Source organism: Phyllostomus discolor, chromosome 5 (genome assembly GCF_004126475.2).
Source record: "Phyllostomus discolor isolate MPI-MPIP mPhyDis1 chromosome 5, mPhyDis1.pri.v3, whole genome shotgun sequence".
Taxonomy (NCBI): Eukaryota; Metazoa; Chordata; class Mammalia; order Chiroptera; family Phyllostomidae; genus Phyllostomus; species Phyllostomus discolor.
This window is the reverse complement of record NC_040907.2, coordinates 136,203,469-136,231,202: the sequence shown is the minus strand read 5'-3', so window position 1 is coordinate 136,231,202 and position 27,734 is coordinate 136,203,469. Positions and strand designations below refer to the sequence as shown.

Below are 27,734 nucleotides of genomic sequence, written 5' to 3'. Positions count from 1 at the left end.
GGGGACCTGCAAGGTTGATAAACTAGGATATACAAATTTCTCCCAAGATTTAGAAAATTCTCAGCAATTATGTATTTAAATATGTTTTCTGCCCCCTTCTTCTCCTCTGGAACTTTAGTAATTTGCAAATTGTTTCTTTTTGTGGTAACCCATAGATCATACAGGCTGTCTTCACTCTGTTTTTCTTGCCTTCCTCCTCTGACTGCATAATATCAAAGTTCCTGTCTTCTGACTCATAGCTTCTCTTCTTCCCCTTGTTCCATTGTGCAGTTGATGCTCTCTGTTGCATTTTGTATTTCATTTGTTGAATTCTTCAGCCCCAGAATTTTTGTATTAGTCTTGACGATTTGCATTTCTTTTTAAACTTTATTTTTTAAATGTATTGTTTTTCTCATTTTATTGAATTGTCTTTGTTTTCTTGTAGCACATTGAGTTCCCTTAAAACAGCTATTTTGAAATTTTCATCAGGTAAATTTCAGATCTCTGTGTTTTGGGGATTGGTTCCAAGAAGAATGTGTTCCTTGGTGGCATCTTATTTCCTTGATTTTTCATGTTTCTTCAAGTTTTGCATTGCTATCTTTGCATTTGAAGTGCACTTCTAGTCTTTACTAACTGCCTGTAGGAGAGAAATATCATTAACTTTTGTCCATCAGCTCTGCTAGGGATTCTGAGGCTTTTTTAGACATTCTGTGAATACACCTGCTCCATGCTTCTTGCTCCCTCTTGTGGCAGAATTCTTAAGCTTGTTTGTCTTCTCTCTTTCCTGTAACACACCAAGTTGAGTGTTGACAGTTTATCTTTTGTTTTTCCAAAAATGGTGCTAAAGCTTGTCTATGTACTCTCTCTGGCCTTCAGTCTGGCTGGCTTTCTGTGTGTGCCCACTGGCTGTGTGCCAAGTCCTGCTCTCAGGGCTGTTGTCAGAAGTGTGCACGGGAAGCGCAGGACATGGTGTATGGCGGGGGGGGGGGGGGGGGGGGGGGTGCCAGGCACTGGGGATGACCACGGCCAGTTAAGGGGGTCTGTGAGTGAGGCATCCTCAGCAGCTCATGGGCAGGCTTCTTGCTGGAGTCCACAACACAATATGATCCCAATGCCTTTAGTGTCCTTACAGAATTCTATCTGGCACTCTCAGCCTCTTGCCACTCTGTAGTCCTGAAATTCATTATTCAGTGTTCTGGACTGAGAGAACACAAGAAATGAGCTCTTTTTGCAGGGTTCCACACCACTGGGAAGCTGGGTGCTAGTCACATGCTCTCACTTTAACTCATTGGAGAAATCACAGGCCCAGAAGATCTCTCTTGGCCCTAAGCTGTTCCATCTTGGTAGATGGGTGATGCACATAAAGTTCAAACAGTTTATCTGACCTCCTCCAGCGTGTCCAAACTTATGTTTTGCTTCAGCATTGTCCTGGAAGTTCTCTGCTGGAAAGCTGGACTTCCACAATGGCTCTTCGATCTGTAAATTATTATCTAAGATGAAAATGTTTTGCAGGGGTTCCTGGACTGTGGACAAGAGGGGCTATAGCTGTTTTTTGGGCCATTGCAGGATCCACAGCCACTGCCAAAATCTGTATGCCTATTACCTGATGCACAAGTAGGCAAGACTCCTCCTGGGTCCGTTGGCATGTGGTGCTAGATCCCACTGCTCCCACAGAGGCATTTGTGTCCGAGGATGGATGCCAAAATGTTTCCTTTCGGGGGGCAGTGAACAGCAGATTTCTTATTCTGTCATAATGCTGATGTCACTCTACCCCCAGTGTGTGTCTTTATAATTGCTCCTTCTCTGTGTATTATCAGTATCTTTAATCGTGAGATCCTGTGTGTTTCCCATTTTGTACTTTCTGGGACCTAGCACAGTATTTGGCACACAACCCAAGTATGTATCGAATAAATAAATGAATGAACTAGGTGTGGAAAGATATTTGGTATCTTAAGTGACATACGTACATGGGAAGACATTAATTAAAATAGAGAAACCACACAAAGATGATGAAGTAGAAATAAGTGAAAACCACCTTGGTGGGTGTATATGCAATTTAATGAGAGAAAAGATTAGGTGGAGAAGGCAGATCTACTGGATGTGAAACCTTGATAGCCTCTACTAAGTGCAAGTTTTTAACCAGCAAAGTGATGTAAGGAAAGAATTTGTTTGGGGATATTTGTTCGGCAGAGAACTTGGATTAGAATAGTGCATCATACTAGAAATCCTCAGAGTCATTCTTGGGTTCCATATACTTAACTGGTCAATGAAATTCTGCTGGCTGTGCTTAGAAATGCTTTTAGAGTGTGAACCTGTATAAGTTCAGAATTTCATCCTCTCTTCCCTGTATAATAGCAGAAGCCTCCTAACATCTTCTTAACAGTCTCCTCACTCCCATCACTCTCTGTGCTCCTCCTACCAGAGATTTGGTACAAGTTTAAACTACCTAAAAAGTTATTTGTCTATAATTTTTTGACTCCTTGGCATGTTATACATAGCCCTTCACAAACGAATGCCACTCAACCTGTTTGGTTTTGTCTCATATTACCACATATATATATATATTTTTAATTATACCATGCTCTTATGTTTATTTATGACTTGCACATACTGTTTCCTTTTTCTGAGAAGCACCTCCATCCTTCCTCACTTGCAAAAACAGTTCAAATGTCACCTACTCTGTGAAACCATCCCTTACTCTTCCAGGCAGATTTAAACAGATGGATCATGCCTTAGTCATTCTTGTATTTTTAGAACTTACTGCAGTATCTGGCATAGTACTGGCTTCTACTGAGAACTGAGTTTTTTAAAATTATTACAAAAGCTGAATATTACTGTTTTATTTTGGAAAAATATAAAACAGTATAGATCTGTGTAAAGTAAAAAGTGAGTACCATCTATCATGCCTGCAATACTCAGGTATAATCACTATTAAACCTAATGTGTATATTGCTTTACACACTTTTTATGTATGCACACCCATGCACATGTGAGTGTAATTTTTAACAACTTAAGCCTAAGTGTTACTGAATGACTGAATGAGTGAATAAAGGATCTTAAGATGTTATTTAAACAAGAGTGTTTTAACACTCATTAAAAAAGAAGTCAAGAAAGAGTCTTAATGGGAATAGAAAAACAAGTTAATGTGTTAGAAAAACAGAACTAGCTTCATGACTAATTTCCATATATTGCATAGAGTCAAATATAATTTTAAGCTGCAAGTTGGATTCATAGGTGGAAAATAGAATCTTTAAAAAGATGCAACAAGGAAATGACTCCTTCCTATGTATCTCTCTGAATACTAGTTTTTATATCTGTACAATAGAAATAATTCCACCTTATAGGATGGGTAAAAAGATTAGAGATAATATATTAAAATGTTTGGGCACTCAGTTGAGGAATGAATTATAATTATTTGTATTGATCAGGTGTTTTACAGTAATGTAAGGCCAAACACTGTAGGTTACCCTGTTTATTAATAGCATTATTCCATTAATATATTCATTCTAGATTTCTTCCACTCTTCCAGTCAGCTCTCTGGAATACCCAGCAATATGAATGTAGGTTTTATAAATTTGCATAAAATTATAGTTATCCTCTTTTCTTGTCCTACCTCCTGCTGACTCAGAATCAGCTCTAAAATAGAAAGCTATATTTATTTTGTATAATGCTGCTACAGCAGCTGGCTAAAAATAACTGATATGCTCTTAATAATTAAGGCTGCATGCAGACTTTGTTCTAATTGAGAAATAAACTAATTTGGATATCTGGGAACTATTAACATGCAATGGATCTTTCTAATTCTTCTCTCCCTTCCATCCTTTTCATACTGATTTTAAGGGCAAACTCCAGTGAAGTGATAATAGACCCCCAAATGAATAAAAATGGTTTGAAGGAAAAAATTACACATTTCATTAAAATTTACAGGAAAGATAACCTAGGGAATAGTCAGATTATAAGTTTTTACCCTGTATAGCTGGAATGAATTATTACATTTTTGTATTTTTGCATGTTTACACTTTGTTTCCACAGGAACAATATCTTACCTTTTTGTGTCATGACCAGTGCCTATCATAGTGCTAAGTAATTGCCAATGTGTAAATTATCTTTGAATATGATGTTTTCACTATAATTTTATTCCTAGAAGTATATTTTACTCAGGCGCTCAGAATTACATATACTAAATCTATTAGGTGATTGCTTCAGTTATAGCTGAATTATTTATCCATTGTAATTACAAAAGCATTAGTGTTTAAAAAATTTTTTTTCCCTTCCAGTGATATATCTATGTATCTATGTACCTAATTCCTTTATTCAGCAGGGAATTACCTTCTTCTCTGACTGCTGCTGCTATTTATTGGTGCTACCTTCTGCTTTATCAGTGTGCAAGCATCAATAAACCATGCTCATTACTTTCATATGTATATTCGAAATTTTTACATGGTTCCCATCTCCATACATAACTGTGCTTTCTATTGGCAAATAACACTCCTAAAAGATAGTTGATGTTTTCCTTGGGGTTGATAACTAATTTGTGTGGATACTAATCTTTTCATATTTTCCTTCCCTCCCTCCCTCCCTCCCTCTCTCTATCAGTCAAGTTCAGTGTACTATGCTAGGTACTAAAGAGCACTGAAAGAAACGAAGACTTGGTCTTGCCTCAAGTAGCTTACTGACTATTGAGGCAAAAATCTGTACACACAAAAAAGAGTTACAAACTAAAGTGGTATATGCTATAGCACAAGTAAATAATACAAAGTTACACACTATAGAAGATCCAAGGAAGATATTACAGGCTGGAATTGTGTGGTTTCTTGACTGAGTCTGAGGGATAGTTTGATATAATGGGAAAAGCACGAGACAGTGAATTGGAAGACCAGGTTTTCACTTCCACCACTTGTTAACTATTGTAACATCATGACTTGGGCTTTCTGAAGCTAATTTCTCTCACATGTAAATTGGGAATCATGATCACGATAATACCTTTTCTGTTCACTTCTTCAGTTTGTAAATCATACAATCAAATAAAATTATATAAAAATGTTCTGACAATATTAAAGTATGATTACAACCTAAGGGTGTGTTTTAATTTTTTAAGGTTTTATTTATTTATTTTTAGAGAGAGGGGGTGGGAGGGAGAAAGAGAGGGAGAGAAACATCAACATCCAAGAAATACACAGATCGGTTGCTTCTCACACACCCCCAACTGGAGACCTGGCCCACAACCCAGGCATGTGCCCTGACCAGGAATTGAACCAGCAACCTTTTGGTTCATGGGCCAGCATTCAATCCACTGAGCCACACCAGCCAGGGCTAATTTTAATTTTTTATTACATACCATAATATTTATGCTCAAACACTAAGAAATGTTGAAAGTTCAATAAAAAGAGAGGTATATTTTTGGTGTATGTGTGTTACTTAGTAGGGAGAGGTAATGACAGGGCTGTGATACAAATCTGACTTGTTTGGGGACAATTTATATTACACTTATAATTATTTAGAAGCTACTAATAATTGTTATGAATAATGTAAGGATAATGATAGCCACTGTTTATTGAGCCTTTATTATGTGCCAGAGACTCTGCTAAGAACTTTTTATGCGTTTTTCTGATTTAATCTTCTCAACAATCCTAAATTTTCTGATTTAATCTCAACAACTATTATTGTCCTATTTCCCAGAGGGAAAAACTCTGGGTCAGAATGATTGTCCTTTGGTGAGGTCACACAGCTAGTAAGTAACAACAGCACTATTTGAACCTAGATCTGCCTAACTTCTAAACCAGTTATTTCCATAACTTTGGAATATCACACAAAATGCAATAGTAAACTCAGAGCCAAATGAAGTGGCTTCATGTGTTATATCAGAAGAAATAGGTATTTAATAAATTATTTTAAGCAAAGGTGAAGTGAGGAATGAAGCTATAGAGGAAACAAAGGCCAGCTCATGGAAGACTTGTGTGCCATGTGTGAGGATTTAAAACTTGATTCTGTGGGTAACCAGGAGTCTCCAAAGGTTTCAACTACAGAAATGCAGTCACTGCCTGCCTGCACAAAACTTGTGCTCCAAACATACTTAATGAACAAATGAATAAATGGGATTTGTCTTTTAGGAAGAATGACCTGGCGACAATGTGGAATATGGTTTGGAGGGAAGACTGAAAGTAGGAACACTGCTGTCAGAGTTTGGGTGAAGATGGCAGAGCCTGAACGGGTGGCATGCAGGAACTGGCTGGTACTGGGTTGGAGAGCCAACTATGTGTCTGCCCAACTTGAGGTTCAGCAACACCAGGTTGGTATTTTATGATCAGTCAGCCTGCTGGGAGTATTTAAACCACAAATGTTGGCAAACACTACCAATTAGGGCTTTTCATTTTGAAGAGCTGATTTACCAACACACTATTAGCTTGAAAATAGGTTGGAGAGGAGGGAATAACCTACTAGAGAGCTTAATGAGGAATCAGCAATATTTAGCATTAGTTGGTTGACAGGGGAGGAGTGTCAGTGGGGGAGATTATAAAATGATTTATCAAGTTATAGGCTTGGATGAGTCAAATGGGATACTGGTACCTCTTAACAAGAGTTGTTCCAGTTAGGGAAAGATAGTGAATTCTGTTCAGGAAAATTGAAGTATATGTGGGGCATGGTGCTACAGATGTCGAGAAGACAGTGGTTGCATAGATACGGGACTAAAATGACAGGTCTGGCTTCAATATAAAATACAGGTTCAATATAAAATATAACTGGAAGTCATCAGAGTGGATGAATTTTTAAAACAAAATAAAGGGACAGAACTCTGGGAAAGGCTATGGAAAGTCTTCATGTTTTATAAAGTAAATATAAATAAAGTCATATGTCTTCATTCAAAGAATGAGAAAGTAGGTAGAATTATATTTTCTTTGTAATTACTGCTTTTGGAATAAAATCACTGCAGTGTAAATGTGTTTTAAAGAATATTGGTATCTGATGAAAACAGTCATGTGACAGATCAGATTGATAAGGAACTATATAGCAATATTTATCAGAATGACGCTTAAAAACAACAGAAAGATTTAATAATCCAAAAGAAGATTAACACATCAAACATCTGAAAGAACAAAAACATTCTACAAAACTAGAAAAAAATTATTTCCAAAATGGAATTATATATATACTTCTCTCTTAATACTAAGTTGTAATTATTTATTTCTTTTTCTGTGCCACTAAATTGTACTGGGGGTGGGGAAATGCTGTGTCTGTCACCTGTGTTAGGGGTCTTGTGCTGTACATCCTGTGTACGCAGGAAAAAAACTTTCTTTCGTGTCAGGACTGGAGATTTGAACAGAGATGATCTAGAAGGTCCGTTTCAACCCTAAGAGTATGATAAGGGAAGTGGCACTCATTCCTTACCACTTAAAGGAAGTGATCTGCATTCCTTTGTAGTACCGAAGGGCCAAAGGGCCGATGTTTCAAAGCTACAGAAAGGAAGTAGATTCTCAGCTCAATATCACATAGGTTAAGAATTTTCGAACAATCCCAGCTATCCAACAGAGGAAAGGCTGTTTGAGGAGATGGCTATCTTTGAAGTAACTATAATGTAAAAGCTGAAGTGTCCTTAGATATCTTTAGGTCTTCCCAATTTTTTTCATGTTATACAGCACATGAATCAATATCTCAAGGTGTACTTGCTTGACACAAGTTCTCAGGGCTTTGGTTGGGAAAACTGATCTAATATAAACCCTCATTTGCAGTGGGAAAAATTGAATCTCAGAGATGGGACACGACGTTCCTGGATCAAGACGTTAATGTTAATGTTGGGGCTAGAACTCGCGACTTCAGACAACTAACTGGCCTAAGTGTCCTGCCCACAAATTAAGCAAGGTAGCGTGCCAGGCTTGAAGGTCAATGTTCGCTGCAGGACGACAGTCTAGATTAGTGTTGCTTTAAATGTAGTCCCACGACCACTGGCATTAGAATTTGTCGAACCTCGAGGAGCTCACTAAAAACGGAGATTCATGGGCTCCACACAGATACACTGAATCGGGCGCTGCAGAAAGGCCCGGAAATATGCATGTTTAGGTTTGAAAACACGCCGCATCCTCTACCCCACTCCTCCACAATACTTTCGGCTCCAGCTCCTGCATTCACTGAGCGGCTCTGCGGGCGCTCAGCATCCCCCAATCTGACCTCAGAGCAGCGTGGGCGGCGCGTTTTCTGATTGTAAGCTGTCTGTTACGTACTAGCCCTCCGGCCAACACTGGCGGACGCCAAGCAAGGCCCAGTCCGGATGAAGAGGGCCGCCGCACCTCCATCACCTCCTGGCCCCACTGCGGAACCTACTGCGGAGGCGGGGGCCGGGGGCAGAGGCGGCTCTACAGCGCCCCTTCGAGGCTAGGGCCCTCCGCAGCTAGCCGGGCTGCGGTTCCCCTCCACCCCTTCTAAGCTCCTCCACCTTTTCTGCAGCCCCGCCCACGTGGGTAGCCACGATTGCGCCTGCGCCAATTCTGCCTCTCCCTAGCCTATCAACCAACAGGATGTTAATAGGTTTCCCATAGTGCCTCGCGAGTGGAGGGGTTTGATTGCACGCTCCGGAGGGTTGAATACAGGTTCAGATTGTCTTTGTTGGGGTTCTCCTGTTGGGCCTGGGTGCACAGCGAGATTGCGGCTTGGTTACTACCTGCTCCGGCGGGTGCAATGCCGCTTCTTCGGGGTGTGTGGGGCGTGCTGAGTGCCCTGGGAAAGTCGGGAGCGGATCTCTGCGCGGACTGTGGGAGCCGACTGCGCTCCCCTTTCAGGTAAGAAAGACCACGAGCCTGCAATGTAGACGGTTTCTTCCACTTTCTGCGCCCCTGCCGCCACCCCCCCCCCCACCCCGCCCCGGCCCAAGACGTCAGGGTTGCCTAAACCCTTTGATCAGACCCCGACCTTGCCAGGGGGGTGGTAGCTTTGCAGGCCTTATCCAGTAGTACCCCATGCTTTGCTTCGGGCCACTTTCCACCTTCCCGCCCCTCGTCTCTGCCCGGTCTTGGAGCACCTGCCCGGTTGTTTGGCGTTCTTTGTAAAATTGCGCCAACAGTCTCCCGCCTTCATCCACGCGTGCTGGAGGCGGGGCCCAGGAGCTGCAGTAGAGGTGCGTTCGCTACTTTCTGCCTTTCGTAGGAGGTAAGGGCTTGGAGTTAGGTTTCAGTTTTGCTGTTCCCTCTGGTTAGGGAACGATTTTAAATGTCACTAGCTATTTTGTCGAAAGTGTCGGAAATACAGCATCTTGATGACATCTTATTTGGGACCTATTTATGTACTTGGGAATATTGGCATTGGGAATATATATTTGACATTGGTTATTTTCTTTTTATTTATGTAGTTTTGTGTATATACCGAGATGGTTTTCATCCACCTTGAGAAGTTATCCAAAGAAGCCTATGACTTCATATGTTCGCTTTTCTAAAGAACAGCTACCCATATTTAAAGCTCAGAACCCAGGTAAGGAGTTTTGGGACTTGCACTCTTCTCTGATGTAATAGCCCACTAAGCAGTTAAACTGCAAATTTGATTTCCACTACCAAACAATACAGTGACTGCAGGAACATAACTGTTCTCATTGATGGCCTGTGAAATAGCAGGTCTAACATTATTTTTACAAAATAGAAATACTAAATATAATTGAGAACTTATGAAAGGTATTTTTTTTAAGATTCTCTTTATTTGTTTTTAGAGAGAGGAGAAGGGAGGGAGAAAGAGAGAGAGAGAAACATGTGAGAGACAGACATTGATCATTTGCTTTTCACAGGCCCCCAACTGGGGACCTGGCCCTGCAACCCAGGCAAGTGTCCTGACTGGGAATTGAACCAGCGACCTTTTGGTTCACAGGTCAGGACTCAATTCATTGAGCCATACCAGCCAGGGGGAAAGGTATTTTAAAAATAGCACCATTTTGGGCCCAGTTGCCCTTGGCTTAAAAGACCATTGATGAATCATTTTATCTCTTGCTTAGCTCCTTGCCTCAAGGAATTATTAATGAAAGTTGTAGTGAAATAACATCTGTGGAAGTGTTGTGAACACTTGAAAGCTCTATACAAAGTAGTGCTTTTGCACTGAAAGATTTCGAGATAGCATGTTTTATGACTCCCTAGAGAGGTTGTAGGGTCTTCATTTGGGGTTGTAGTGAAAGCTAATAGCTAACCTTTGCTTATGATTTCTAAAGCCTTGTCACAAGTAGTACATCACAGGACACTTCTAAAAATCAAATGAGCTATAATAAAAATTCTCAAAGAATTGGTTTATGAGACGTGCTTAAGTGCTCACATCTTTTAAAATGTAGGAGTTGAAACTAGTAAGTGGTTTGGTAAAGCATTTACACCCACCATTTTAGTTAAGTTAAGGAAGGAAATTGGGAATAATGCATGAATTTTAGAAAACTTTAGTTTGTTTGCAAATGGTATTTATGTAATTAAAATCCAAGATGGTGTTATGTGAATGAAGACTGTATTTTGTTCTTTATTCAGGTGTTGTGAACTTAATTAGTACAAGACTTGGAAAAAGTATTTGATTAAAATATGAAGTAAAGTACTCGATGAAATTGATTGCCCAACTGCTTATACTACTAGTCAATTCTCAATATTGTTTGATATACTCCTTGATTATTAGATAATAGACTTTAAAATTTGGATAAATTATTAAATTTATCATATGATTAGTTGGTTAAAGAAAAGCTAAATCATTGTGTTATGTTGTGTGTGGTGTAGAGTATCTAATGAAACATGTTTAGAGTTAATAGATTATGATTTCCTGGCTGTCTTTAGAAAAAAGCTAGTTCTGAGACATAAAATTGTGGCATCTTTTCTCATTCCAATCCATAGGTGCGAGAAATTCAGAACTGATTAAAAAAATCGCAGAGCTATGGAGGGAACTTCCTGATTCACAGAAAAAAGTAAGCATACAGGTTTTCAACATTGCTGACCAGTTATTCTGCAGTTAGGAACAACTGCCAGTCTTTTAAGGGACCAGATGACCCAGAGTTTTATTTATTTATTTTTAAGCATCCATTGTCTACAAAGGAATTTTATACCTTCTGATCTACATAAATGATGAGAATACTGATTGTGGGGGTAGTGATGAAGGGTAGTGACATTGAAGGCTAAGTGCTAGGCTAATTGCTCTGAGCTTGGTTAGCATGTATATGAAAAAAAAAAAAAAACATGATTTTGGTCCATATAAATATGATCCCAGAGCACATTTTCCATTTGGTAGTTCAGTCTGTCTTTACCTGAAGTCATGCAGTTGTCTTTCCTTGGCAGATTTGCTGTGTTTAATTGGCCAGCAACAGTTTCTTGACTTACTATTGTTTTTTTAAATTTATTTATAGGTATATGAAGATGCTTACAAGGCAGACTGGCAGGCATACAAACAAGAGCTAATCAGAATTGAAGAAGAGCTAACTCCAAGTCAGAGGGTAACTTTAGAAAAAGAAATGATGCAAAAACGTTTAAAAAAGAAATCGATAATAAAAAAGAGAGTGAGTATTATTGAAATATTCTCTTGACAAAGAACTGAAACTTACATAATGAAGAAATATAGGTAGTTTTGTCTTGATATTTGTGGCTATATGGTGTACTCTAGTTAGGAAAAATGGGATAGTTCTCTTCTGCCATTAGGATCATTTGTTATTGAGTCCATCTTGGAAACCCTTGTTGCTACCTTGGGATGTAGGAATAGTAAGAATCTTTGCTTCTGAGTCTTGTCTAGAATAGCCTATTGATTTGAATAGTTTTATAGGTAATAGTGAGTTTGATTCTGAATATTGCTAATACACTGCATTTAATAACACATAAGGTAATAGTGCCTATTGTATCTAAGTAAGTGCCTTTAAGATAAAATCTTTTTTTTTTCCTCATTAAAAACCCCACATGATTCCTCCCTGGCTGGTGTGGCTCAGTGGATTGAGTGCTGGCCTGTGAACCAAAGGGTTTTGGGTTCAATTGCCAGTCAGGGCACATACCTGGCTTGCAGGCTAGGTCCCCAGTAGGGGGCGCACAAGAGGCAACCACACATTGATGTTTCCCTCTCTTTCTCCCTCCCTTCCCCTGTCTCTAAAAATAAATAAAATCTTAAAAAGAAAAAACCCACATGGTTCAAAAATTAGTTCTGCTAATTAATTAATACTGCTGTCAACCATATGAACTGTGGTTCATAGTTCCTAGCTTAAGATATTAATCCATATAAATTCCATTGTTTGAAAGTTAGACTACATTTTTGTATACAAGCAGTAATTAGGTGTGAGGTGGTCAGAAAATGGTCATCAGTTTAAATTATTTTTCTGAAAAAGTAGATTATAGCCCTTAAATGTGAGATACCAAGGTATGTATCCAAGACCTTAATGTTTTGAGTCCTCCTAAGGACTCAGCCAATTTCAAGTCAGTAATCTAAGGTTGTTGATCCAATTAGTAAAAGGATCCAGAAAAGAAACCAAGAGTGAGAAATACACTTTCTGCATAGGGATGGTATGTGAATGGGTGAGTACTAAAGTAGACTCTTCCTCTTTTACTCTCCCTTTCTATTTAGTGCACCCAACCACTGGTAAGTGGCAAGGACCAGAAGTGAGCATTGGGCAGATAGAGAGGCTTTCCCTTTCAAATGTTTCTTGTCTTCCTTTTTCTCTTCTGGTGTTCCCAGTGTGCTTTTGTTATACCTGTTAACACCTGTTGTAGTTGTCCCATAGTCCTTGGTATTCTGGATTTTTTCCCCTAAGTCTTTGATTGCTTTGTTTTAGTGTTTTCAAGGGTTTTGCTAATGCGTCCTCTAGATCAGATTCTTTTGCAGCTGTGTCCAGTCTACTGATAAGCACATCAAAGGCCCTTTATTTTAGTTAGTGTTTTTGCTCTCTAGCATTTCTTTGTGGTTCTTTCTTAGGATTCCCATCTCTGTGCTGACATTGCTCATCTGTTCTTGCTTGCTTTCTAGAGCCCTTCGTGTATTAATCATTGTTGTTTTTAAATTCCTCATCTGATAATTCCAACATCCCTGCCATGTTTCTTTGTCTCTTCAAACTATGTTTTTTGCCTTTTAGTGTGTCTTGGAATTTTTTTCTTGATAGCTTGACCTGATGTACTGGATAAAAGGAATTGCTGTTAAATAAGCCTTAATATGGTGGCAGGGTGGGGGCTAGGGAAGTACTCTCTAGCGCTGTGATTAGGTCCCAGTCTTTCAGAGACCCTGTGTCTCTCTTCTGGGAACTGCACTAGCGTTTGTCAGTTTTCTCTCTTCCCCTTTGGTGGGATAGGATGGCTCAAGTGGGCTAGACCTGCATGTTTTCCTTTGGTCATTTAGGCCCTGATAATACTATAGAAGGTTAGCTCTGATTAACCAGTTGCCCCTAAGGGCAGGCCTTGTGAAGAATAAAGGAGTGCTCAGACATTTCAGAATGGCTTCTTGTCCCCGCCCTCTGCTGAAAGCAGTGGTGGGGGGCGGGGCATGTGTTTTTCTAGATACTTCTTGTGGGGATCTGGTCAAGCTCCTGAAGTTGTAAATCCCCCATTAGTATGAGGGCCCTCCTGTGACAGGGTCCTCTGGTGTTCCTAAAAATCTCAGAGTTGTCCACACAGAATCTCCAGCAGTTCATTACAGTTCAGGTTTTCCTCCCTAGCACTGGTTTGCACAGTGCCGCCTTCCTGGGTCTCTGCTCTGGTCAGCCTCAAGACTCTGTTCACTTGTCTGTGTCCAGTTCAGGGGCCAACCGCAGTGTGCTCTGTGTCCTCTCATGGATCCAAGAAGAGTTGTTGATTTTTCAGTCTGTTCAGTTGTACACTTGTGAGGAAGGAGTGGCAACTTCTAAGCTCCTTACATGTTGAACCTGAAGCCTAGGGATTTTTTCCCTCATATTTCCCTTTCCACTCCCTGTTGGAATTTTCCTTCCCTCCCCATTAAAGACTGCCAGTGCCAAATAGTTAGCGATCAGGTGAGAAGTGTGGGAATTAGGAAGTTCAAGCGCATCATCTAGGAGAGAAATCCCTAGTAGTTAATTCTAGAAATAAAAGGGGCAATAATTTTAAGTTGTGAAGTCTACAGGGGTTTCATGAAATGTTCAGGGAAAATAAAGTGATTTTTCATTGGAAATCAGAGGAGATTGTTTTATCTTTTAAAAAAGATTTGTACATGTGTTCAGTTCATGGAGACCTTGAAAATAATATGTAAAAGAAATGTATGGAAAATAACTCATAAAATCTATTATAATTTTCAAAACTTAGTGCTATCAAAATTCTGACCCCAGAAGGAAATAATCACATACTTTATATAAGAATCATAGGAGCATTTTAAGGAGCATTCTGCATAATACATAATAGTGAATATAGTTTCTGTAAGTAAAATTAAGTCTCATAGAGGTTAAAACTATATCTAACTCTTCCATTTTTATTACTTAGGAGTTAACACTGCTTGGAAAACCGAAAAGACCTCGCTCAGCTTATAACATTTTTATATCTGAACGCTTCCAAGAAGCTAAGGATGGTACCTCGCAGGTAAAATAGAACTGCATTTGTGTTTTAAATTTTTGTTTATTTTAATTTTTAAAATATTTTAGGAGATTTTAGGGGTGCCATATGTCAGGTGGTGAGGAAAAGTAATAAATTATTATAAACAAATACAATATACAAATAAGGCCCTCTGTCTTATATCTCTTTAATGGAAAGGTCCTTGGTATTACCATGTACAATTGAGTATACAGTTGCCAATATGTATATTGTTAACTTTTTTAATTAAAATATTTTTTCTAGTTTGTAGGGTGTTAAAGTTTTGAAAATTTTTCTTATTCAGCAGTTTGTAACTGTTTTACTATCACTGGGTAAGATTAAGAGTAGAGCTGTAGAGCCCTGGCTGGCAAAGCGCAGTGGATTGAGTGCAGGCTGCAAACCAAAGTGTCACAGGTTCAATTCCCAGCCAGGGTATATGCCTGGGTTGCAGGCCACGGCCCCCAGCAACCGCACATTGATGTTTTTCTCTCTCTCTTTCTCCCTCCCTTCCCTCTCTAAAAAAAAATAATAATAAATCTTTTAAAAAAAAGTAGAGCCGTAATATTTTGTACTGGAATTTGAGCCTAACCGGCTGCTTCATGTTCTATCATTTAATAAAATGAAATTTTAGTTATGCCCATAGGAATGTCTTATATGTGTGTATGTTGTTGTGTGAATGTGCCAAAGAAGGAAAGGCTTGTTATTCCTGTTGTAGCTTAGTCTTTTTTCCTTCTTAGAAGCTCCAAATTGGCAATCCTATTTTTCCTTTTATAATATGATATGGTAAAAGAAATGTATGTTCAAATCTCTGTCTCTTGTTGATCTGAGATGAAGGTTTTTGCCACTCTGCCTGTTTGGGTTATTTGGGTCTGTAGTTGATTTCACCAATCCTGTTTAACATATAATTAAATAACATGTATATGTGATATCTTCTTTGGCCAGCTACTTTCCTTAATTCATTCCCTTTGAGGTTTTAAATTCAGTTTCTATGGCCCTACATTACTAATATGCAAGTTTATTTACTATTTTAGTTGGAATTAGCTCAGTCATTAATTTACTTTGGATTTAGTTTTCTTATCACCATGAGAAGGTTATATGCTGGAGAATTCTACATCAGTAGTTCTTAACTCTGACTAAAAGAAAATATATAAATAAAATAAAGCACATTGGAATCACCAAGAAAGTTTAATGGCTGGGTCCTATCCCTGGAAATGAAAATTAAGTTGACTATGTCATTTTATTCATTAAAAAGATAGTAATCCATCCTTATAATTTAAAGAATCAAAGTAAGGCTGGTTATGAAAGATACTAGTTTTCACCACCCTGTCCTATTTCTTACTCTAGAAGCAGATTTTCCTGTTATAGCTGATTACTATGGTATTCATCTCTGTATCTCTAACATATTTTTATTTCTTGATTTTTTTTTTCAGTTTTAAGCATTAGCTATACTTTAGACATTACCTCCCATTATTTAAGATGAACACTGGACTCTCCCCACTCTTCAGATTTTCATCCTACCTCCCACCACCCATCTCCTAACCCCCGCAGCCAGCACACTATTGCCCATGAATCCTTTTTCTTTTTTTGCTCAATCCTTCTACCCCCAAACCATGCCCCCCTCAAGAGCTGTCAGCCTGCTCTCTATGACTCTGTCCCTATTTTGCTTGTTAGTCTAGTTTGTTCATTAGATTCCACATATGAGTGGAATCATGTGGTATTTGTCTTTCTCTGGTTTATTTCACTTACCATAATGTTCTCCAGGTGCATCCATGCTGTCACAAAAGGTAAAATTTTCTTCCTTTATATGGCAAAGTAGTATTCCATTGTGCAAATATATCATAGTTTTATTCATTCATCTACTGTTGGACATTTGGGCTGCTTCCAGATTACCACTATTGTAAATAGTGCTGCAGTGAACATAGGGGGTGCTTATGTTCTTTTGATTTAGTATTTCATGTTTCTTAAGATAAATTCTCGGAAGTGGGATCATTGGGTCAAAAGGCAGATCCATTTTTAATTTTTTGAGGTATCTCCATACTGCTTTCCACAGAACTACACCAATCTGCATTCCCATCTATAGTACAAAAAGGTTCTCTTTTCTCCACATCCTCTCCATCACTTGTTTGTTAATTTATTGATGATAGGTGTTCTGACTTGGTGGGAGGTGATATCTCATTGTGGTTTTAATTCACATTCCTCTCATGATTAGTGACATTGAGCATCTTTTCATATGTCTATTGGCCATCTGTATGTCCTCTTTGGAGAATTATCTATTCAGGTCCTTTGCCCATTTTTTACTTGTATTGTTTGGGGTTTTTTTGGTGTTGAGTTTTATAAGTCCTTTTATAAATTTTGGATATTATCAAATGTATCATTGGCAGATGTGTTCTCCCATTCAGTGGGTTGTCTTTTCCTTTTATTGATGGTTTTATTTACTGTGCAAAAATCTTTTATAGTTTGATGTAGTTCTGTTTGTTCGTTTGTTTTGTTTCCCTTACCTGAGGAGATATATCAGAAAAAATATTGCTGTGAGCAGTCTCTGAGATTTTACTGCCTGTGTTTTCTCCTAAGATTTTTACAGTTTTGAGTCTAACATTTAAGTCTTTAATCCATTTTAAATTTATTGTTTTGTGTGGTCTAGTTTCATTTTTTTTGCCTGTATCTACCCAGTTTTCCTAACACCATTTATTGAATAAACTAACTTCAGCCCATTGTATGTGCTTGATCCCTCTGTCAAATATTGACTGAAGGCATGGGTTTATTCTGGGATCTCTATTCAGTTCCTTTGATCTATGTCTGTTTTTATCCCAGTACCATGCTGTTTTGATTACTATGTCCTTACACTATAGTGATTCCTCCAACTTTGTTTTTTCTGCAGATTGCTGTTGCTATTGGGGTCTTTTGTGGTTCCATATAAATTTTTGGAATTATAGGGGTGCTCCACATGCTGAGCCCTGCCCCGTGTCCACCATGGATGAGAATAAGTCTACCAAGACATGATCTGCTTAGGGAGGAAAGGTAGCCAATCTCTCAAATGAGAAGGGCCTTCACCCTTCCTCAATGGGCTTTTATTGGGTTCAATTTACAGAGGAATACAGGTAAAGTTCATCAGTCATTGTCAGGCAGTAATGATCAAACAATAGATAACATTCAGAGAACTGTGAGGGCTTATTTTGAGTCAGGGTCAGTTAGCTAAAGGGCCAAGAAACTTTGGAAAACAAACTCATTTTAAGCTTGGACCCTTATTAAATTGAGGGCATTCTTAGCAAGCAGGTTTCATAGGATTTTATGCATTCTTTCTGAGGCCTGATCACCCCCAAGGAACTGCCCATTCCAGCACAGGGCTGCACTCACCTCTGGCATTGTTACAGGCTTAAGTCAGGCAGGGGAAGTAAGGCAGCCAAGAGATTAGGAGACTTTTTACAGATAGAATGAGGACTCAGGCCCTTGAAAAGCTGAGGGGTAAGGGTCCATCACCCCTTTTATATAATCCCCCAAGTCCTTCCCTGAGGGCCCCTTTGCCACTGTGCCTGTCTTAGGTTGTCCCTCCCTTGAGGAATTTTACCCGTCGTTGGCTAACCAGTCGTCTGCCTGGGCCAAGCAAGGTGAAATAAAGGGGGCAGAAGTGGTGCCCCTGTGGGGAAGATAAGCTTTGTCTCCTTAGTGGCTTATGGTCCCAAGGTCTTTTTACTCAGCCTTAGCCATGGGGGTTACAGCTTCTGAAATCAGGCAACACAGTTCCCAACATAGAATATTTGTTCTAGTTTTGTGAAATATAACATTGGTACATTGATAGGAATTGCATTGAATCTGTAGATTGTTTTGGGTAGTATGGACATTTTAATGATGTTAATTCTTCCCATACATTAACAAGGTATGTGCTTCCACTTATTTGTGTCATCTTCAGTTTCTTTCTTCAGTGTCTTACAATTTTCTGAGTACAGTTTTTTTTTTTGTTTTTGTTTTTGTTTTTTACATTCTTGGTTAAATTTATTCCTAGGTGTTTCATTCTTTTTGAAGCAGTTGTGAATATCATTGTTATCTTAATTTCCTTTTCTGGTAGTTCATTATTGGCATATAAAAATACAACTGATTTCTGGATATTTATTTTGTATCCTGCTACTTTGCTGAATTTATTTGTCAGTCCTAGTAAGTTTCTTGGTGGAATCTTTGGGGTTCTATTTGTACAGTGTCATATCATTTGCAAATAGTGACAGTTTTACTTCTTCCATTCCAATTTGGATCCCTTATATTTCTTCTTCTTGTTTGATTACTGTGGCTAGGACTTCCAGTACCATGTTGAATAAGAGAAGTGAAAGTGGACATTCCTGTCTTATTCTTGATCTTAAGGGGGACACTTGTAGTTTTTGCCAGTTGAGTATGATGCTGAAACTGGAAAAGACACCAGAGTTCAGGCTGCCTGTCACTACCAAACCCAATAAGCAGAGACAGGGATTGAATCTTTATGGGCGCTTTATTCAGATGGCTGGTGATCTGAGAAGATAGTGGGTTCATATACCCTAACAGACCATCTTGTCTTTTCTTTCCAGGCCAAGGTTTTTATAGCAGGGAATAAACAAGTTTCTGTGAGGGGTTTTGAAATTGGGGGGGGGGGGTTGGTGAAAGAAGCTGCAACATTCCTGTCCTGGGCAGTTAACTGTTCCCAGGGGTGGGTGGTCATCTTTATCTCCCTGGAACACAAAAGCCTGGATGACTCCATTTGTCCCCAGGTGGTAATCTATAGCAGTGGCCCAGGAGGTCAGCTGTTTTCCCAGGAGCCGGGATGAGCCTTATCTGTAGTCTCTGAAACAAAAGCTTTAACATATACATTACTTGCTAGGCTTATAACTATTTACCTTAAAATAAAATTTTGTACTCTTAAGTCCCCTATCAATATTTTGTTTTTTCCCTTTCTTTTTCTTTGTTATGACTCTAGAGTTCTTATTATTTCTTTATGCATCTTCTGAGTTGATATGCTAATTTTCTTTTCTGTATTGTTTTCTCTTAGCCTTTTTGATTTTCATTCTGGGGTAACAGTATAGATTTTCTTACTTGCCCTGTTTCCAGCATGGTATTATTGCTCCTTACTATACCTGGTATCGACTGAGTAACTCATATTGTACTGTTTTGAGAGGCCATGTCCTAGAATATGCCCATAGTCAGGATTTAACCTGTTTTTTAAAACACTTTCAGTCAGTCCTCCTGACCTTACCTCAATTTTTTACTTACCTGGTATTGCCAGCTGTTGAGCAACTTTGGAATTCTACATTGTAAAACACTGCTTTCCCTACTGCTTTCCCTACTGCCAATGTGGGAGTAGCTTTCGTGGGTTAGGTGAGCTGGGAACCGTGGCTCCATGTGCGTTTCAGCTTCCACAGTTTTGCATTGGAAGTGCTCTCTACTGTTATCTTTGTTCGTATGGGTTCATGCCTTAAATTTTTTTGTTTATTCATTTAATGTTTGTTTGTTTTTTAATTTTAAAATGAAGAACAGAAATTTATTGGTCAGTTTTGGAGCCTGGGATGTCAAAGATCAAGGTGCCATCATGGTTGCCTGCTGGTGAGGGCCCGCTTCCTGTTCATTAGCTGGCACCTTCTCACTGTCCTCACATAGTAGAAGGATCCGTTTAATGGGTTTTAGGAGTGAAAAAACCATCTTTTTATCTTTAATTTTTTTGAATGAATTATTTTATTTAGGTGAAGGGTCAGATTACTTATGCTTGCAACTTTATAAATTATTTTTTAACTCATTGAATGTGAAACTTTATGGGTTAAACTTTATGGATAAGAAAAAGATGAATTAGGAAAGAGTCGAAAACATTAAAGTAATTCCTTTCAAAGCTAAGAGTTAGAGCAGGTAGTTACTTGCTAAAGTTTAAAATGTCCAAAACATAATATTTATGTAGTTTCAGGTACTACCTGGTATCTTTCTTGGTATCTGTTTTTGTCAATATGAAGATAAAATTCAATCAAAGTTCTGCTGAGGACAATAAAGTTATTCTCTCTCTACTTCTTAAAATCACAGATGATCTTCCTAGCTTTAAACAGATACTTTTCAGACCATGTTCTTCCCTCACGTTTTCCACCTGCCCATTTTCCCCTGTATTCTGTGCTCTCTGGGAGCAACAGCATAAGCAGCATGAGGTGCACTGACCCTTCTCTCTGCCTCTCTTCAAGCCTTGGAATCCCTGTATCCCTTTAATTTTATAGATGAAGAACCAAGCCTAAGGGAGGTAATAAAACTTTTTCCAAGTCCCACAATTAAGTTAAACTAAATACAGTTGAGGCTGGTGTTGTATTGTTCCTATGACCATACCTAAACACTTTGGCACACATTTCAGAGTAAAACATTATAGAGAAGAAAAGAAAAACACTTAGTCTTTAAAGTTAAACTATAACAGAATATACTTGAATATCAGTATTTCTGAACCAAAAAAGATAAATACTGCACAATAAAACCTCATCAACAAAATAAAAAGTCAGCCTAGTGAATGGGAGTAAATATTTGCATATTATATATCCGATAAGGAGTTAATATCCAAAATATATAAAGAACTCAAACAACTCAGTAGCGAAAACAAATTCTGATTACCAAATGGGCAGAGGATCTGAATAGACATTTTTCCAAAGAAGACATAAAGATTGCTAAAGGTGCTCAACATCACTAATTATCAGGGAAATGCAAATGAGAACTTCAGTTCACCTCACACCTGTTGTCACAACTGTTATTTCCTGCCCAATGGAAATGCCCAATGCCCACTCCCATCCAGTGTTGGATGTGGAGTAAAGGAAATCGTTGTGCATAGTTGGTGGGAATGTAAATTGCTGAAGCCACTACGGAAAACAGTGTGAAGATTCCTGAAAAGTTTAAAGTTAGAGCTATCATATATCCATCAAGCAATTTTACCTCTGGGTAATATCCAAAGAAAAGGGAAACACTAATTTGAAAGGCTAACTGAATGCCCACACCCTCGTGTTCATTGCAGCATTATTTACAACAGTCCAGATGTGGAAGCAGCCTAAGCGACTAGTGGTTAACTGGATAAAGAAACTGGTAATATGGCCCTGGCTGGTGTAGCTCAGTGGATTGAGCGCGGGCTTGCGAACCAGGCATTGCAGGTTCAATCCCCAGTCAGGGCACATGCCTAGGTTGCAGGCTATGGCCCCCAGCAACTGCACATTGATGTCTTTCTCCCTCTCTCCCTCCCTCGCTCCCCCCTCTAAAAATAAATAAATAAAATCTTTAAAAAAAAAAGCCCCATTTAAAAAAAAAATTTTATTGGAAGATCTTTTTATTAAAGTTACATTATTTTTTTACGATTTTATTTATTTTTAAAGAGGGAAGGGAGGGAGAGAGAGAGAGAGAAACATCAATGTACGGTTGCTGGGGGTCATGGCCTGCAACCCAGGCATGTACCCTGACTGGGAATCGAACCTGCGACACTTTGGTTCGCAGCCCGTGCTCAATCCACTGAGCTATGCCAGCCAGGGACCCATTTTTTTTTTTAAGAAAAGAAAAGAAACTGATAATATGAATATGAATATTAATTAACCATAAAAAGAAAGAAAACTTACCATTGCGGTAACATGGTTGGATCTTGAAAGCATTTATGCTAAATGAAATAAGTCAGACCAGAGAAAGACAAATACTGAATCATCTTACTTGTATGTGGAATCTAGAAAAAGAATCACCGGAGCTCTTAGATAAAAAAAACAAATTGGTGGTTGCTGGGGATGGGGGGTAGACAAAATGGGTGAGGGTGGTCCAAAGGTACAGACTTCCAGTTATAAAATAAGTTAAGTCTTAGTGTTGTAGTGCACAACATAGTGACTATAGTTAATGCTATATTGCATATTTGAAAGTTGCTCAGAGAGTATATCTTAGAAGTTCTTAAAAAATTATGTTGACAGATGTTCACTATTAACTAGGCTTATTGCGATGTTCATTTCACAGTATATACAATAATATTGAATCATGTTGTGTACCTGAAACTGATGTTTTATGTCAATTATATCTCAGTAAAAGATATATATTCCAGTCATTTGTATATTTTAAGTTTAATAGTTTAATTTAGATAGAAAAGATAAGAATTGGTGAGGCTTTACCTGTGATTCTTAATATCTGAGTTTTTGTTGAAATGAGTAATAAAAAAATTTTTCTTTAATCACTAAAGTTCATGTATCAGGTACTTAAACATGTACTGTTTTACAGTTAAGGCTGAAGGCTGTAAATGAAAGCTGGAAAAATCTTACTAGTTCTCAAAAGCAAGTAAGTATGGTTTTAATCTCAAGTACCTAAAGTGTCTATGAGAGGATGTATTAGGGCAAGGCTTGATTCATGTGACAACAACCTTACACTACCAATAACACAGTGAGAGTATTTTAAAATAATTTTCTGTTCTTAGAATCAGTTCAGCTTTTTTCATTTGGAAGTTTTTAACTGCAAATAAAATTGGTATTTAAAGCAATGTCACACCGAGTTGTGTATCCAGTGCCAGTCTCACTGTGCCTCCCTCCGTTTCCCACGTTCCCAAGCCCTGAAGTTGTAGTAACTCAATACAGAATCTCTGTCTCTTACCTTCTTCTCATCTAATTTTTATCTCACAAAGCTTTCTTCCTCAGTCCCCCTTTATACATGTAGAAGAGTAAGGTAATTTTTATAGTATATATGGAAGCATTCCAGAAATTAATGGCAAAGATTCTTCTAAAATTATTTTAACAACTACACTTTTTCTCAGGTATATATTCAACTTGCCGAAGATGATAAAGTTCGTTATTTTAATGAAATCAAATCTTGGGAAGCACAGATGGTTGAAGTTGGACGTGAAGATCTTCTTCGTCGCAAAGTGAAGCCCCCAGCAAAAAGCGCTGAGGAGTGTAAATAGAAGACTGAGTTATGGTCGTACTGGGTAGACACAAGAAACCAATTAGGTGTCCATGTCTGAAATTCTTAGAAAATTAGAAGGATAAAGTTGGTAAACATTTTATACTTAATTCCTTTTTCTTTATGCCATGGACTTCTGCCAGTCCAATACATTTTGTATTGGTATCTTACTTTGGAAAACTGAAACATACAAAAGTTCGTGTGAAGTTTATTTTGTGTTTAGAAACTGCAAAGGATCGAAATAATCCATGAAGTGTATCAGTAACCATTTTACCTTTGATAAAGGTGACTCAGACTGTGAAGGTTTTTTATAATACTTGATGACTGTGGGAAGGATATTCTTGTCTCCTTATATTATGGAGGCAGGGTTTCCTATTCAGGAGTGTCCCAAACTGTAGAGCCATCGTGTTCTATGATGAATAGTGCATTTTTTTAAAGAGCACTCAGAACTCATTTAGGTAAATTCTAATTCGTAGGTATAATTTACATGCAGGGCTAATGGTTGTACAGGCAAGGACTTGCTGGGTTCAGTTGCAGCTTTTTGTACAAGAGTTGGAGAGATTTGTAAACCTTTTCCTCATTTTCTGTTTTCCTAAAGTAAAAACTAAGACATTATGTTCTAAATCTGTGCATATTTTATATTGCATAGAATTAAATTTTTGTTTCCTAATTACATGTTAAAGGTGAAACATTTGTTTTACAGCTTTTTTTTTTCTTTTTAAGTAGAGATATATATTCTGAATTATTTTTTCTCTCATGTGACTATTTATCCAGAAAGTAGAGAACTTGTCTGATAAATTTTAAAATGAGAAATCCAAAAACAAGTCTCCAAAGTCTCTGGACTTGGAACCTATTGTTCTAAAACATTTTATAGGACATAAAAGACATACAAGTGACAGCCAACTCTGGCCCGTGGGCCCAGTTCCTCCCACTGCCTGCTTTTCATGGCCTGTGAGCTCAGAATTTTGTTTACAATTTTAAATGGTTAAAAACATATTTTAAGACATGAAAATTAACATGAAAGTCAATGTTTATAAATAAAGTCCTATTGGAATACAGCCATGCTCATTCATTTATTTTTCATTTATGGCTGCTTTTGTGCACCAGGGACAGAGTAGAATAATTGCTTCAGAGACTATGGAGTCTTCAAAATCTAAAACGTTTACTGTGTGACCCTTTATAGCAATAGTTTGCCAACCCAGGGCCTGCAGTAGAGTGTGGGTGACAAGCGTTCCAGTCCATCGATGGTTGGGATAGGTGTTCTGATGGACTCAGAGGTTCTTATTTTAGAATTTGTCAGCGTTGTTTTTAAGAGGAAAGAGGTCAAATCACAAAAGCTAAACTTGTCCCATAGTGTTAACACGCAAGAAAAATAATCTTGTTTCAAATTATGTTGCATCATAAGAGTTCCATCTGGTGTGGAATGAGAATCTCTTAAATTATCTGCTATGCCTTCATAAAATGAACCTTAAGAGTTTTCCAGTTAGCACATACAGCAAAAACCTTACCATCTTTTAGCATTTGTTTATCCTCTTAAGAGAGTTAAGCAAAAGTTTTCAGAACTCACCACCTTTTTGATCAAAATAATTCATCTTTCATCATCAGTTCATAGTAATAGGGTAACTCAAAATTTACATGTACTCTGTGTTGCACAAACTATTGAGGAGTTCTCAATTCTAGATCTCCAGAAAAATTTGAAGAATTTTGTTGTTTGTGGATAGAAAATAAGTGAAAAGTCATGCCTTGTTCTATACTGAAGTTGACAAAGGTGTGGACTATGGATTAAAGAGAAAAGTGAAACATAATAGGAAGCTTAAAATTGAAGTTGGGTGTTTTCAAACAAGTTCCTCCTGTGGTTATGAATATGGGACAAAGTCTGCTGTTAGATAGACCCCGTGAGGAGAGGGGTTGGGGGAGAAGAGGCGTGCTGGTGTCTGTCACAGTCGTCCTTAACTGGGTTTCTGGGAGAAGTTAAGCTCTAATTCCATGTGGCATTTAGAATGGTACTGATTGTGTACTGTACTTAGGAGAATGGAGAAAATCATTCAAGTCATTTATGGTGTTCTGTGTATCAGGTGAGCCCAGGGAGCACACAGGAGTCAGTATGTGTAATATTATAGGATGGGTAAGGTTGAGAAAGGAGTTTTGTAGACATCTGGAAGTCAAGTGATGTATAAAACACATATTTAAAATTACCTTCTTTCAATCTCTTAGCATTCAACTACATAAACTATTTCATACAGAATACATTCAAATCATATTTTCCCAATTATATTAGGAAGTTCAGTGTCTAGTAAGCTCTCAAGTACATAGGAGAAAAAAAGTATGGAATAGTGTCTTGACTGGTGTGGTACAGTTGGGCAGCATCCCACAAAGTGAAAGGTCACTGACTCGATTCCTGGTCGGGGCACATGCCTGGGTTGTGGGTTCAGGGTACCTGTGGCACCTTATTGTTTTCCATATCAACGTTTCTCTCCCTCTCTCTCTTCCCCTCTACTGCCCCAAAAGTGTGAAACAGTGAAAAGAGCTAAAGCAGAACCATTTTATGATACCATTTTTTATTTGGTTTCCCTTTTTCCTAAATGAATGTCATTATTAGTGCTTTAAATATTATGAAAATCTGATTCCACACCTTAGTAAACTTCAGTACATGTTGAAGATTGGTATGCCATGTAGCAAACACCTTCCAGTTTAACAATATTAGCAAATTTTCTTTTTTAAAAAATTTTTATCGATCTTAGAGAAAGGGGGAGAGGCAGAAAGAAATTGACTTGTTCCACTCATTTATGCATTCATTGGCTGGCTGATTCTTGTATGTGTTCTGACTGGGGATTGAACCCGAAACCTTGGCATATCTGGATGATGCTCTGAGTTACCTGACCAGGGCTAAACTCTTGTAAAGAATAAGAACTTATGTCAATAATCAGTAGCAACTCATATAAATTTAGCCTTTCTTTTTAGACTAGGTTGACCTAACAAAGTAATTTCTTTAGGACAAATTAACAAATTAGTAGTTTGTTACTAATTAATTACTAGTAAATAATTTAGCTGTAGGAGCTAAAGAACAGTGCTAGCTGGAAAGATGCTGAAGAAACGAAGCAAAGCTGTGCTTATGCTGTTCTGAGCATGTGTTCAGAGTCAGATTTCTGTACTTTTGTTCACTGGCGTACCAGTGTTAGGTTTGAAATAATTAGATGACTGAAGAGGGTTGTGTGATAATTCTACTTTCTGATGTTTATTTAAAGGATATTGGCCCTGGCTGGTATAGCTCAGTGGATTGAGTGAGGGCCTTCGAAGCAAAGGGTCACAGGTTCAGTTCCCCATCAGGGCACATGCCTGGGTTTTGGGTCAGGTCCCCAGTAGGGAGAGTGCAAGAGGCTACCATACATTGGTGTTTCTCACCCTCTGTTGCTCCTTCCGTTCCCCTCTCTCTAAAAATAAAATAAAATCTTAAAAAAAAATAAAGGATATTGTGTGAAGATTCAGCCTGCTGTAATCATGTAATTTTGCTATTGCTTTTGGCTAACTCCTTTCTTGAAGATGCCATTTTTTAAAAACGAGGTGTATATTTTTATAGATCCTATGAATGTGTGTATTTAAATTTCTGAATTAAAATAAACTGATTTAAAGTACCTAGCAAATTTTACTGATTTTTTTCCTGACATTTTCTGTACCTAAAATTAATCAATCACCACCAGGAAGATTTTATATTGTCAAGCGATAGTATCCATTGTTTTTCTTAATTTCATTAATATTAATGCTAAGAATATTCTCTCTCTTTCCTCTCTCACAGCCACCCTTCTTCCTTCTCTTCATTTGTCTCTTATGGAGAAATTTGAAAATGTCATTTAGCACAGACTGTGTTGAAATTTTAAAGCAGTAATACTCTTTAAAATTGAAGCTTTGGAAAGGAAAGACTAAGAAAGTGGACATATATATAATTACTTTGAATTTGTAAAACTTTCCAAACAGAAAGTGTCATAAAACTATACAAAGTGAGTATCAGTTTCTCACATTGTTTACAAATAAATTCCTTTTGGCAATCATTTACACATATGTAATAAAAAATATGTAAAGCACAAACTTTTCTAGTGCAGATGACCCTCTGTACTTAGGGGATTGGTTCTAGGATACCACCCTCCCCCCCACCCTCACAAGTCCCTTACATGAAGTAGTTAACACTGAAGTGAATAATTAATACTGTATATATTAGGGAGTAATGACAAAAAAACTACATATTCAGTGTAGACATAACCATCTAGGCTTAACTATATAGTACACAGCAGCAACAGTAATTTTTCAAATATTTTTTAATGCAGTTATCCCATGGACACAGAACCCACAGATAACAGGACTGATTACATTTAAGAAATTACATGTATATATGTATTTTAC

General features: G+C 38.0%; 1 protein-coding gene across 1 annotated transcript; it reads left to right on the top strand.

Annotated features, from left to right (window-relative positions):
• Positions 1–8,216: 8,216 nt before the first annotated feature.
• Positions 8,217–26,971, top strand: TFAM (transcription factor A, mitochondrial). Its single transcript, XM_028513624.2, has 7 exons — positions 8,217–8,750; positions 9,317–9,435; positions 10,812–10,882; positions 11,318–11,467; positions 14,370–14,465; positions 22,668–22,724; positions 23,194–26,971. The coding sequence occupies exons 1-7, from the start codon at positions 8,650–8,652 to the stop codon at positions 23,338–23,340; spliced, it is 741 nt and encodes a 246-aa protein (XP_028369425.1). The 5' UTR covers positions 8,217–8,649; the 3' UTR covers positions 23,341–26,971.
• The last annotated feature ends 763 nt before the right edge of the window (positions 26,972–27,734 follow it).

What these genes read in the sequence shown, in the direction of transcription:
- TFAM (XM_028513624.2), top strand. Translation starts at nt 8,650, where the DNA reads ATGCCGCTTCTTCGGGGTGTGTGGGGCGTGCTGAGTGCCCTGGGAAAG. An exon ending in AATCGATAATAAAAAAGAGA is followed by an intron (nt 11,468 to 14,369) that starts GTGAGTATTATT and finishes TTTATTACTTAG; the next exon opens with GAGTTAACACTGCTTGGAAA. An exon ending in CTAAGGATGGTACCTCGCAG is followed by an intron (nt 14,466 to 22,667) that starts GTAAAATAGAAC and finishes ACTGTTTTACAG; the next exon opens with TTAAGGCTGAAGGCTGTAAA.